This window comes from Chrysoperla carnea, chromosome 3 (genome assembly GCF_905475395.1).
Source record: "Chrysoperla carnea chromosome 3, inChrCarn1.1, whole genome shotgun sequence".
Lineage (NCBI taxonomy): Eukaryota > Metazoa > Arthropoda > Insecta > Neuroptera > Chrysopidae > Chrysoperla > Chrysoperla carnea.
In genome coordinates this window covers 36,945,093-36,959,261 of record NC_058339.1, presented here as the reverse complement: position 1 = coordinate 36,959,261, position 14,169 = coordinate 36,945,093, and the positions used below count along the sequence as shown (strand labels likewise).

General features: G+C 28.7%; 1 protein-coding gene and 1 non-coding gene across 2 annotated transcripts; one reads left to right on the top strand and one right to left on the bottom strand.

Moving 5' to 3' along the window:
• Window positions 1-2,144: 2,144 nt before the first annotated feature.
• On the bottom strand, window positions 2,145-13,532 carry LOC123296004. Its single transcript, XM_044877466.1, has 13 exons — window positions 13,445-13,532; window positions 12,330-12,581; window positions 11,651-12,057; window positions 11,304-11,590; window positions 10,866-11,131; window positions 10,629-10,804; window positions 4,388-4,574; window positions 3,419-4,080; window positions 3,034-3,151; window positions 2,796-2,976; window positions 2,624-2,741; window positions 2,420-2,561; window positions 2,145-2,360 (listed from the first exon to the last, which is right to left on the bottom strand). The coding sequence occupies exons 1-13, from the start codon at window positions 13,530-13,532 to the stop codon at window positions 2,182-2,184; spliced, it is 3,063 nt and encodes a 1,020-aa protein (XP_044733401.1). The 3' UTR covers window positions 2,145-2,181.
• Trnag-gcc lies at window positions 13,121-13,191 on the top strand. The gene has a single exon. It is a non-coding gene; the product is annotated as a tRNA-Gly (tRNA).
• Window positions 13,533-14,169: the final 637 nt, after the last annotated feature.

Sequence of the window (14,169 nt, the reverse complement as noted above, 5' to 3'; positions counted from 1 at the left end):
TTCTGTTACAATTTTTTTATTTTGCATTTCAAAAACATAAGTGGTGTCCACATCAAATTTTTCAAAATTTGGAGTTAGATTTTAAGTCATTTGATATAATGAACAAAAAATATCTTTTAAAAACAAAAACAAATGAATGCTATAGAAGAGGGGTGGCGAACCAATGGCACGCGATACATTATTTTGGGCACACCGCTGATCACAAAGTTCACTATGAAGTTTTTCTATTACGAACGAACGAGAGTGATCTTACCGAAAATTTTCATATGATAAAGGCTCGCCACCTCTGCTATAGAATCTCGTGACGTATAAAACTGTTTACAATTTCATATTACATAATTGTACATAATTAGGAAAAAAATCATGGTAATATGAACATTTAAAAAGGGAACAAATTAATGAAAAAAAATTTTGAACATTTTTTGATTTATAAATAAAATAATTATTATATTTAGTAGATTTATTATTATTAAAATATTTTGGTGTACATGAATTTCTATAAAAATTATTATTATATTTATCTTTTTATGAATCGTACTTTATATGGATCTGGAGACAGACATACCTGGATATCCAGATTTAATTATCATTTGATCTACTGGTAATACATCAAATGTGTCTAAAACACTAAATAAGAACATACAATCTTTAATTAATTGTTGAAAAAAACCTTGTTTACCTGATAAAAAAACGACATAAGTGAATTTATGTCGCAGTTAAACTCAAAATCCGTGGTGGAAAAAGCTGCTAGATCACGTTTAAAAAATATTTCTTAAGTTTGAGGATAAGACCGAAGTCGGTGAAGAATGAATATGAGAGAGATAGTTTATTGGCAGCATTAGTTATTATTTTTCGAGAAAATCTAATAAGGTATTCTAATAAATAATTATTCGTGGCAATTTATTCGAATAATCATTCGATAACGAATAATTTTGTTATTCTTATTCGTTATTCGTCATTCGAATAAATTTTACCCATCTCTGCTCACATCTCACCCCGGTTCATTGACCACCATATACAAAAACATCATCCGGATCTATTCCAAGTATTCTTGGCCATGTTCAATGCTAACATTTAGTTGAGACTTCTGTATCAGAAGGTATGTGGCACAAGTGTAAAAGTTGTTACCTATTTTCATAATTAAGAATTGGGAAATCTTATTGTTTTAAATGTTAAGATCCGATTCAAAACGATGATGGCATTAATTACAATTATACAACATATATACAATTTTACGTGGAAATTTTACATAAAAACTGACTGATTTAGAGGAATCTTCAAAAAACAATTTTTGGTAACTTTCGGGGAAAACTCTGAATCAGACTGTTTTATTGTTTAAGGTTGTACAAACCAAAAATCATTACATTTAGATATTTACTTCGCCTAAAAATAGAAAACATTGCTTTCCGCAGATTTCCCAATATTTGGTGGTTCAATTATTTTTACACTCGACTGAAAACTTTCCACTACTCATTCCTTTTACTTACCTATACCCAAATTTAAAACACGTTCATTTGGATAAAATTTTCCATCCGCTTAAATGAAATGTTCAGAGCGAAATACTTCTGGATTTTTCCAATATTCCTTATCCATATGCACGGACCAAATACTTGCAAAAACTGTTGTACTCTAGTAAATAAATATTTAATGTATAAGTGTACAAATTTTTACAGAAATTTATTTTCTTTGCAAAATATATATTTAAAATAAAAATAACTTATTTAACCAATAATTATGTTTTTTTGTCAACAAACCAACAATATAAATTTAAAAATTCAAAAAACCCGACTATTTAGGAACAAAAATTAAAATTAAATTAAATGTAAAAATCAAAGAGCGGCCCAAATCTTCCGAATAATGGGTCCCGACTATTAATTTTGCTTTGTTAACTACTGGATATGAAAAATATGGATCTGAATAAGGACTGTTTGAAAATATATTAATTTTATTCTAATTCTCTATAGTTATCTATAGGTTAAGGCGTTGCTACAGAGAAGGCACGAGGGATGTGGCGGTAACGTTCTTCCCAAACTTGGCCTTCTCTAAAATAGTCGTTCCCTTGATGATCACATTACCTTTATGTCGCAGGCTCGACTAAAGTTCTAGGTATAGTATGATTAAAAAATTTACGCCAGTCTGTAAAATTTAATTTACATTTTTTTATTACAAGAATAAAATATTTTATCTGTTTACAAAACGAATACTAAATGGGTCTGGAGTCATTGTTATACCAGCGTATGCCCTCTTTAATGGTAATGGAATGTTCGAAACTGGTAAAACATCAAACTTTTGTAAAATACCAGCGAAAAATAAAAATATACAATCTTTTCCAAGTGCTTCTCCAAGACAACGTCTTTTACCTATAAAAAATAAAATCAGATTCTATACGAATAATTTTTTTTATCGATTTGAATTTTACCTAAACCAAAATTTAATATACGTTCATTTGGATAAAATAATCCATCTTTTCCAATAAAACGTTCTGGGCGAAATACTTCTGGATCTTTCCAATATTCTTTGTTCATATGTACGGACCAAATACTTATTAATACTGTAACATCCTAAAAATTAAGAATTTTTTACAAAAATTTTAAGTTTTTAAGTTTAGTTTCGATTAAATTACTTTTTCCAAATTGTATTTATCCATTCGGTAATCCTGTAATACTCTTCTCGGCCCAGCTATACCAGCAACTGGCTGCATTCTTCTCGTTTCCATTATGAATGCTTCAAGATATGGAAGTCTGAAAATCAATCAGTCATAATTGGAGCGCAATTTCTTCGTAATATAAACATACTTCACACGATCTGCTAGTTCTGGCATTCTAGATTTTGGAATATTAGCATCAATTTCCTTTAATATTTTAACTTTTATATCAGGATAGCACAACAAATTATAAAATAAAAACCCACTCATAGAGTTGGTTGTGTGCGATCCAGCAATAAATAAATCCAAAATTACTGCTAATAATTGGTCATCTAAACAGAAAATAACAAATTATTTTTGTTTCTCTTTCGAGATTTTAAGAGACATACTTGTAAAGATAGAATCATTTTTTCCTTCTTTTTGTTGGATTTTCATTTCTTGTATAAACGCATAAATTAAATCACTATCGTCACCCGTAAACGTTGCATGATGTTCCAAAATTGTTTCCTGTTACATAAAACTCCATTAAACAAATCGGACTTAGATATAAAGCCAGCGTACATTTTTTGGAAATATTTACAGCAAGACGATATTTGTATGGGCGTAATTTTTAGATAACAATAAAAAGCTCGATCTTTATTGAGGTAGCCACGTTTTTGTGTGTGAGACCCGGCAAATTGGACTAACTAAAGACACAAATTTTTGATCTGTTGCAAATAATTAAAAAGTAAACATGCTGGCCTACCTCTCTTTATATTGAAATATTTGAATTACCATTAAAAAATTTCTCATTTGTACGTTCAACTTCGTAATGAGATTAAATCCACTTTTTTCTGGTATAACAAATCGTAACCAAGGCATTTGACCCAATAAACCACCACTCACATCAAATACCCGTAACCTTCTTTTAAGTAAAACTAATAATTCTTTTAATTTATCATCGTTTCGATCTAAACTTTTGCCTGCCGTTAGATCCCACAATACACTTAGTACACTTGCAGCAAAAAATTCCTCCATATCAATATCTGGTCCATTTGCATTTATAAACTGTATTAAATCTTGACATTCGTTAATTATTTTTAATTCCATTGATTTTTTTCCAAATCCGACGTTACGTAAATGTCGCGTAACAAAACTTCGTTGTTCGTGCCACACTGGACCGTCAGTAAATGTTATTCCTTTACGCATTCCAAACGTTCTAAGACGAAGAAAAAAGCCATCTGGCCGACCAGTAAAATCATCGTTCGTTAATACTTCTTTGACACGCTCGTAGCCAAAAACGCAGATTATTTGATCTTTGCCTAATTTTAAGCCTAGAATGTTTGTATTGTATTCATCGGCCAATTCTTGTAAACCCAAATACATTGCTCCAGCATGCTTCATTAGTTTTTTCTTGAATGTAGGTAGACATCCAACAATTGGTAGCCATGATGGTCCTACATTTAATGTTATTAAATTATTTATTATTTAAAAAACAATTGTTGGCATTTTATTTAAATTTAAAAAAGCAAACTATAATTGATTTTCTATTGGTCTGTAGTCCTTCTAATGTAGTTATCAATATGTAAAGGGGTGTGGGAAGGCCTTTAACATTAGTTTTCGTCTAAAAATTCAATTTGTATTATAAACTAAATAATAAATTCACAACAATTAAACTATATAGTTTAACATATGTTTATTGTGGGTAATTTAGATATCTCGAATGAGTAATATTCATAAAAAAAGGTTATTATTAACACATACCTGGAGGATAATTATATGGTTTCTTAATTGAACGAATAATTAACAAAATAATAAAGACACTCAACAATATCAACAATAGAACGGCCATCAGTATAAAACTGAACGAGAAAATGTTTTTTGATTGACAATATTTATAATTAGAGTATAATACACTTTTCCACAACGACAATGATTTGTAAGTAAGTAGCTATGCTTAAAATGTGTTTGAGTTTATTTTTTTTTTAAATTTTACAGTTTGGATTTGTAATAATAAATAAAACATGAAAACTTGATGTTATGTTATCTTTGTTAACTCGATTTGATTATTTGTTATTAGGAAAGACGTAGAAACTTTAGAGTTTTGTTATACATATTTTTATGAATAAATAAAAATAAAATATATATAGTATAACAATATAAATTTTATACACATATATAACATAATATATAATATAAAATGTATTATATATATGTATAATACTAGCAGACCCGGCCAATCGTTGCTGTCTCTTAGGTTCTTGTTATATTACATTGGGTTCTTGTTATATTACATTGTAGTAAACTATTCAAGGGGAACAGTAATTGTAGCTTATATGAAACGTTTGTATTTCTAATATAACGCCATCTATTGCATACTTACTCAATCCAGTCAATAGGCATCGCCATCTGTTAGAATCAAATTGTATTTATACAAAGAATATATTTTGGCACATTAAATTCGATACAGAGTTCATCGCGTGTCTTCCCAATTTCAAAAAACGGATATTAACTTCAGTTTTTCACGTACTGATAAAGATTTGAGCCTTAGTTTCGGTATTTTTCAAATAAACATCCGTATAATAGCAAATCAAAACTAAAATTGAAGGTCATTGAGGCTCAAAATTAGTAAAGTACGGAATTTGCGGATAGAATAAGAATAAGTGAGTAAACAAACTAAACGATATCAAATCTATATATATCTCAATTCTCAGTTATAGAACAGTTAATGCATATAAGATTCACTCGCTGTCTCAGATATAGAGGTAACTATGAAGATAAAATCGAAAGAACGAATTCCAGATATAGTTGTTTGTTTGGTCCCACTAACAGAGGTAATTCAGTATTGGGACCTCAGCATGAATTCCATTTATGGAGGTTTCTCACTTATCCAGGTTGCACTTAACCAAGTTCCACTGTATAATGTCTGGACAGTATTTATCGAAAAGGCATCAACTTTATGCAGGTCATCAACCTTTTTTAATTGCTATTTTCTTTTTATTTTATTGTTTTTAGCATTTCATTTTAAAGGATATTTTTAATTAATATGTATTAATAAGTCGAGACACGAACCAGGGCGCTAGTATCAAGTAATATTTTTGTTTTGTTTTTTTACCCACCCGCAACCTGCACTTGTACGTGCAGGAGTATGTTTTAAATGGGATCAAGCAAAAATTTTCCATGCGAATATATTATAAACAAAATTCACATTATCTGATTGAATCATGAATGACCCAATGACACTTTAAAAATCATCGTTAGGCAATCTTTAACAAAAAATAAGATCTATAGAAAAACAAATAATATTTTGATGAATAAGTATTTAAAACACGTGTAATGTTTAGTTTATATTTTTATTCACCTTTGAGCAGTAATTATGATATAAATTACACCAGTCGAATAAGATCAAAAGAGGGTGAATTGTTTTAAATTGATTAACTCGTTTATTTTCAATGTTCGACGAAAAATGGACATTACCAAAATTGTTAAAAATTAAATTTTCTACAATTTTAATCATTATCAATTTTTTTCTAGCATCGATATTCTTCGATTTAGATCCGAAAAGAAGTGGTCGTGAATTTTGTTTTATTGCATAACTCGTTTATTTTTAATTTTACATTAAAAATGGTTAACACCGAAGTTGTTTGGAATTAAATTTACAATTTTTTTTATTATTTTGACTTTTACAATGAAAGTATTGTTTATTTTTTTTTTCGGTACACCGTTTGGAACGTTTAATCGATGTGGCGTTAGGTTTTCGTAACTAACGATGTAATCTTCATCGAGCAGTGCTCGAAATGCGAGGACATTCTCGCAACATTCTCTTCACCGCGCGCTGTTATGGTATAAAACATAAAATTTAAAATGTTACTTAGTAACAAACCAGATATTATAAATTATGCTTTAAGATCTAATAAAATAATAAAATGATATTAAAAATATATTTAATAATTAAAAATATGAATGTTATATAAGACAAATTTATTAATGCATCAAAATTTCTTTGTTGATAAAACGTTCGCATCAGGGGCGTCGCAAGAAAAGAAGAATCTCTGTTAATTTGTTTTATGAAAATGTACAATTTGATTTTTCATGAAAACTTAAAACATTTTTTTTTTTTTATAAATAAATAAAAATCGTTATATATTTTAAATTTTGTTTTATTTTTTAAATTTTCTATCCTATTGTTTCTTTCAGAAAAAAATTTTCATTTAATTAATTATTTAGTAAAGGTAAGTATTAATTTAATTATATGTACATTAATAAACCGTATGGCTGTGTGGTTATAGCACTTGCCTATGATACCAAGGTACGCTGGTTCATATCCTGGTGAGGCTAACATTTTACTTTTAAATTAACTGAATATTTTCTGATGTTAAAAATTTTCCACTCTTTTTATAGTTTAAATTATCTATATATAACCCTCCCTCTTGCTGTAAATAACACCCGTTTTACTTATGTCATAAATCACGAATCTGTCAGGAGGTGGGAATTTAAATTTCCAGGGGGTGGGTATATTTGATGTTATTTTTAATCCCACCCTCTGACAGAAGAGTGATTTATGACATAAGTAGGAAAGTGGAACTTACATATTTTTTTTTTGTGAAATAACATGTTCTCCTATTACAAAATCATATAAAATTTCATTTAAGAATAAATTTTAGCATGTACAAACAAAAAAGCAAGCAAAATAAATATATTTTGTAATAGGCGAATATGTTATTAAAAAATAGGATAAAATATATAACATGTTCTCCTGTTACAAAATTTCAAATTATGGTCTTAACGAGCGATTTTTTAAAATTTATACATAAATAAATACTAATTTTAATATTTTGTAATAGGAGAATATGAGTTAGATAAACTATATGACATGCTCTCCTATTAATTTCAAATTTCAAATTTTAGCATTACAAGCAGCTCCGCGATCTTAGCACCTCATGTGCGGAATTTCGATTGACCAATTATACCATCTGAAAGGTCAGAAATTGGTCATAAAAGGTCAGTTGGTCTCATTAATTGGTCAGCATCAGAAAATTTTTTATTAAAGATTGAAAAAACTCCACCTATGCGCGATCGGGAAGCATTCGCTGATAATTATTGGTCAGCTAATATAAATAATTGGTCAGTTTAATTTTATATTCAAAAAATAATATAATTTCGAAAAAAATTTCAATTTTTTCAACATTTGTACTAGGAGAACATAAGTGGGAATTAGTAGTTCCTGATAAGGAGAAAGGTGAGTAAGTGTTTTCACCCCGAAAGTCTAAAATTTTATTTTGGCAGAAAGTTATTGGTCTGCCCACTAGAGGTCACACTCACCAAACACGGGTGTGCAGACCACTAACCTTCTGACTTACGAGGTGACAACAATTACCTTGCTATCAAGTACTACTTATTCCGTCCGTCCTTGATGTTCTCCTAGTAGAAATGTGAAAAAAATTGAAGTTTTTGAACGAAAAAAACTAATTTTTTCATCATTTACTAGGCAAACATGCTGTGGTGGAAATTTGAAAAAAAATGAAAATAAAAATCAGATTTTGCTTAAAAGATTTAACGAACTTTTTTTTAATATATGTCCTCACCTAGTTTCGAACCAAGGGACTATTTATTCGAAGTCAGATACGCTAACCATTAGACCATTAGGGCTCTGTTATTCGTATTAATAAATAATTATATTCATATTTTCGACTTTCTTAAATTATAACAAAAAGTAAAACTCATTTTCGGAAAATTTTGAGTAGTATTATTACAAAAAAAAATGGCAAACGAAGTTTGAAATACTTACCTATCGTGAAGTTCGAAATACTCACCTATTTTTAACTGAAATAATATTGTATAGCTACAGAGAGATGGGGAAAAATAAAATAAAAACAGGGTTTGAGTTTTCAACTTTATTTAAATGAAATCAAAATACATAAAAACTATTTACGAATTACTTGCACATAATTCCATATAATTAATTTCATCTTAAAAAAATTTTTTTGCATCAACTTTTTTTTTACAAACCAAATACCACACAAAAATAAAATGAAAATCCAAAAAGAATATTACGTATTTACAATCCAACTTCTTTATCTCACCTATATTTTATAAGAATTTGTTTGTACCTTTACTAAAAAAAAAATTAATTAGTTAATTCATAATTTTGTTCTGAAAGGAAAAATGGGATAGAATAAAATAAAACAAAATTTAAAATATATAACGATATTTATTTATTTATATTAATTTGAAAACGTTATCCCGAAAATTGATTTTTTACTATATAAAATAACCATTATTATTCATTCAAATTTTATTAAAAAATTTTATTCATTAAAAAATTATTATTCATTCAAATTTTTTATAGGTGACATATGTACAAATATATATAATACAAGTGAAAACAAACAATTGACTGAGTTAATTGTTGAAATACCATGCATAGTCAGTGTTGATTTATTTATCACATTACACATACAAACATGTGACACATACATAACTGATAATCAAGTATAGTACCTATTATAAAATTTCCGCCTAATTGGCGCCCTCACGAGTAAACAGTGATGTTTATGAAAAAAAATTTTACATTTAAACTTTTGTTCTATCTCTAACGGTTTACAAGATGGGTCCTACGGACCCAAGACCCAATTCACCTATGATGCTCATTTACGAACTTGACCTCACTTTTTACGTCCTGAGTACGCTGTAAAAATTTCAGCTCGATATCTTTTTTCTGCGAATGAGGTGCTAAACTTATTAATTGACCTTGAAAAACTTTAATCTTTAATAAAAAATTTTCTGATGCTGACCAATTAATGAGACCAACTGACCTTTTATGACCAATTTCTGACCTTTCAGATGGTATAATTGGTCAATCGAAATTCCGCACATGAGGTGCTAAGATCGCGGAGCTATTACAAGCCATTTTTGTCCATATTTTTAATATTTTATAACAGGAGAACATGACTTTAAAGAGTGAGATATATTTATAATTATTTAAATTCCCACCCCCTGACAGAATAGAGATTTATGACTTAAGTGGCGTTATTTATAGCAAGAGGGAGGGCTATATAGATAATTTCAACTATAAAAAGAGTGGAAAATTTTTAACATCAGAAAAAATTCAGTAGATTTAAAAGTAAAAATGATAGCCTCCCTAGGATATGAACCAGCGTACCTTGTTTTCTTAGGCAAGTGCCATAACCACATAGCCACCCGGATCATTAATAAACATATAATTAAATTAATACTTACTTTTACTAAATAATTAATTATTTGAAAATTTTTTTCTGAAAGAAAAAATAGGATAGAAAATTTAAAAAATAAAACTAAATTTAAAATATATAACAATTTTTTATTTATTTATAACAAAAAAAAAATTTAAGTTTTCATGAAAAATGAAATTGTACATTTTCATAAAACAAATTAACAGAGATTCTTCTTTTCTTATTAAAGTTTTATACAAAATAAGTAAAATTCGATCACTTTTATATAATTATAATAATAATAATAAAGTGTGTCCCAAGATTAACGTCTGATTCGAACTTCTTGCGTTAATTTTGGAACACTCCTGCAGCTTATATCTTTTTTTGTTAATTTGGATTTTATCCTACTCAGTAACAAATACGATTTCTTCTTTTTGGACACGTGCGATTTTCGCCTCTATTTTGTATAATTATTGTATTTTATTTTAAAGTATAGTTTTAGATATGCAAAAATAATTACATACAAGTGAAAACAGTTGCTGCACAAAGTATGTTATTGCCTAATTTCAAACAATCTTTTCTTATTATTATTGTTCCTGAAAATCTATTAAATTTCTTCTTTCCTAAAAGTCGTTCAGGTATAATTTTAAATAAAATAGAATTAGTTTACAAACTTTTTTATTTCGCTTAAAAATTATTAGATTATTTATAACAAATAGAGGTACAATTAATAAAATTGATATTTATTAAATATTTGAATATTATTTTTATCAGTCTTAAATGTTATTATCAAGTATCAATATTTTTTATTAAGCACGAGGTGTCAATATTACATGAAACGGTTTTGGTGATATTGTAATACCATCATAGCCTTCTGGAAATGGAAATTCATGTTCAGGTGATGAATTTAAATTATAATTATGTAAAATTGATGTAAAAAATAAGAATAAACTTGATCGTGCTAAAGTTTCACCTAAACATCGACGTCGCCCTAGAAAAGACAATAGCAAAATGATTTTTAAAAGAAGTTACAAAATTCCTAAAATCCTTACCAAAACCAAATGGAGCAAACCAATCATCATGAGATCGTTTTAAATTACCATGTGTATCCAAAAAACGATCAGGATTAAATTCTTCTGGATTTTCCCAGTGTATTTTATCCATGTGTAAGCTTCGTAAACATACTAGAAGTGTTGTGTTTTTGGGAATTTCATGACCCAATAATTGAGTGTCAGCCATTGCTCGATGTGCTACAGCTACCGGAGCAATGTTCAATAATCGTTGCAGTTCCATTATTACAGCTTCAACGTAATTCATTCTGTAAAAATTTACTCTTTGCTTTAATGAAGCTGCGTTAAAAATAAAGATCGATATAATCCCGATTAATCCCCCATTTTTATAATCCCGATTTGTATAGTTCTAAATTATTTTCTGGGTAGTTCAATTTCGAATGAAATTCATATTTATAGAGAAAAATATTTTGATTGTACCTTGTTCGATCTTGTAAAGATGGCCAACGATCATGACCAATGACATTATCGATTTCTTTCTGAACGCGTTTTTGTACTTCAGGATATTTCACCATATACAACATAGCAAATCCTAAAGTATTACTTGTGGTTTCGGATCCAGCCATAAATAAATCCAAACATAACGAAAGTAATTGTTCTCGTGAAAAAGACGAATTTGAATCATTTTCATTCATATTTTGTAAAAACGCATCAATCAAATCACGGGCACAACTTGAAGTTACTTTCTTGTGATCATCGATAGTTCCCTTAAAGGTATAAATTTTTTTCAATGAATTTCAAACAATTATTCAAAACTTTCGACAAACCTCTAAAAATGCAAACATTCGATTTAAAGTTCTCATATGTTGATTATATCCACATTGTTCGGGAATAAAAAACCGGAGAAATGGCATTTGATTTAACAGGCCTCCAGACATATCCAACATTCGAAATATATCATGGACAATTTGAAGTAACTCTTCTAATCGTTTATCATCCAACGCAAAACGTTCTCCAGCCAACATTGCCCACAATACATTTAGCACCGATATATCAAACGCTGTATGCATAAGAATTGGTTGACCACATTTATCTCTAAACGAGTCAACCAAATCTTTTGCTTCTAACATTATTTGTTCTTCCATATCACGTCGCCCAAAACCAAAATTACGTAGATGCTTTAAGGAAAAACGCCGTTGTTCTTGCCAAAATATACCATCAGTAAAAACAATTCCTAAAAACATCAAGTTTTGAAACGAACTACAAGTGAAATTTACAAAATTTTAAAATCCCCAAAAAATCAGTTTTTTCTTGCAGCTGTCTCTAAACTGAACCTTTCTTGAAACGTAGCTAGGAACACTCTCGGTTAAGTTACCTTTCAAACAAACCAAAAATTAAAATCGGTTCATCCGTTTAGGAGCTACGATACCACACACAGACAAACACACATAGCGGTCAAACTTATCACACTCCTTTTTTTGTGTCGGATATTAAAAATATACAAACCTAATCGTTTTCCAAAAGTGCGTAAACGAAATAAATATCCTTCTGGTCGTCCATCAAATTCTTCGCGAGTTAATACTTCTCTGATAGCTGTACGACCGGATACAATTACAATTCGATCACGTCCCAAACGTAAACCTACCAAATCGCCATAATAATGGGCTAAACGCTCCCAAACTAAATGATGGTATCCCAATGTTTTTAATAATTTACGAAATAATGGATAGCATCCCACTAATGGTAACCATTTGGGTCCTAAGAAATTTAATTATATTACAATAATAAATGGCAGAATAACTTGTCAGGAAATTTTTCTTTTTGAAAAGAAATCTAAATTTTTTTTTTAAGAATACAACCAAGTTATGGTTGATCAATTAATTTTATTAAAAATTAACAATCTAAATTTTTTGATTTACAAGCATTTTGGTTATAAATTGGTTGGTTTTGTTGGATGATCGCCAGCCATACGGGTGAGCCGGAGTCGATTTCCGAACGATGGATAGCTTTTTTTCGACATTACAACGCCAAAATACTATACCAGTTCGGACATGAGGTGTGTTTTTTATTAAAAGATTTATCAGTTTTAAGTTTTGAGTAACATGTTTCTTTCTATGTATATAATGATTTTATTAAAATTTAAATGAAATATTTTGATGTCAATAAGATAGAAAAAGCGCTACAGACTGACCGGCTGGCTCTATTATTATAGAAATTTATGAAATTGTTTGGCATTCTGTATCAAAATTACTTATATCTGCTCAGCCTTATAAGTTGCTAATCAACATGTAATACAAGCATCGTTGGTTCAGTGGTAGAATGCTCGCCTGCCACGCGGGCGGCCCGGGTTCGATTCCCGGACGATGCAGTATTATTTTTAACAATGCTATCAATCTTGATTGAAATTCCAAATTTTAAATAACATATTTTGGCAGTTAATAAATTTGGAAATTAATCTTTTTGGAACTTTTTTTTTTTAAATTCGGAATTTTAAAAATTATACCTATTTATTGGTATTTTTAAAACAATACAAAATTATAAGTCGCACATGACCATGCTGTTTATGCGACTATAAAATAAACTAAAATAAAAAAAATAATTATAAAATATTTTTTACCTACCTGGTGGATATCCTTTTGGTTTTTTAGTATCCGTAAATAAAAATAAAACAAATATTAAAAAAACTATTGTAAAAACACTTAAGACCATGATTATTTTTTTTCAAAAAAACTAACTTTTAAACTCTAATCGTATAGAGGATTATAATTTTTTGTGTTTTATCCCGTTAGGTGGTTTCGTTTGAAATGAGGACAAACCACATTGAACCATTTCATCTTATATCAAAAAAGAAAGCAGCGTGTTTTATTTTTTTGAATCTCATTTAAATAAAAAAAGATTAGTGTTACATTAAGTTGTTTGTTGCATTTTGACCCTCTAAACCGCTAGATAAAAATATTTTAATAGGTTTAAAAAAAATAATAATACAAAAGTTTTGTAATGCTAAAAATAGAAAAATGTCTTTGTAGGTGAACGTGGAAATTAAAATAACAATATAATTTTTTTTTGTGTTTGTTTATTTATTTAAATTAATTCCATTTACATAATGATTATTTTCTTGGAATGGGAGATCAGATAAAAATTTCAATAATAATAATGTTGAAAATTTAAAATACTCACTCAGTATAGGAAAAAAAATTCAGTGGATACATGATTGCAAATGGCTTTCGGCTTTGCTGATCGGAGCCTTCATACTAAGCTAACTTAGCCCAATCGATCGTATTACAAAAAATAAAAATAAAACGTAGAACTACCTCCAGATAAAATTTTTTTGATAGGTACATTATGC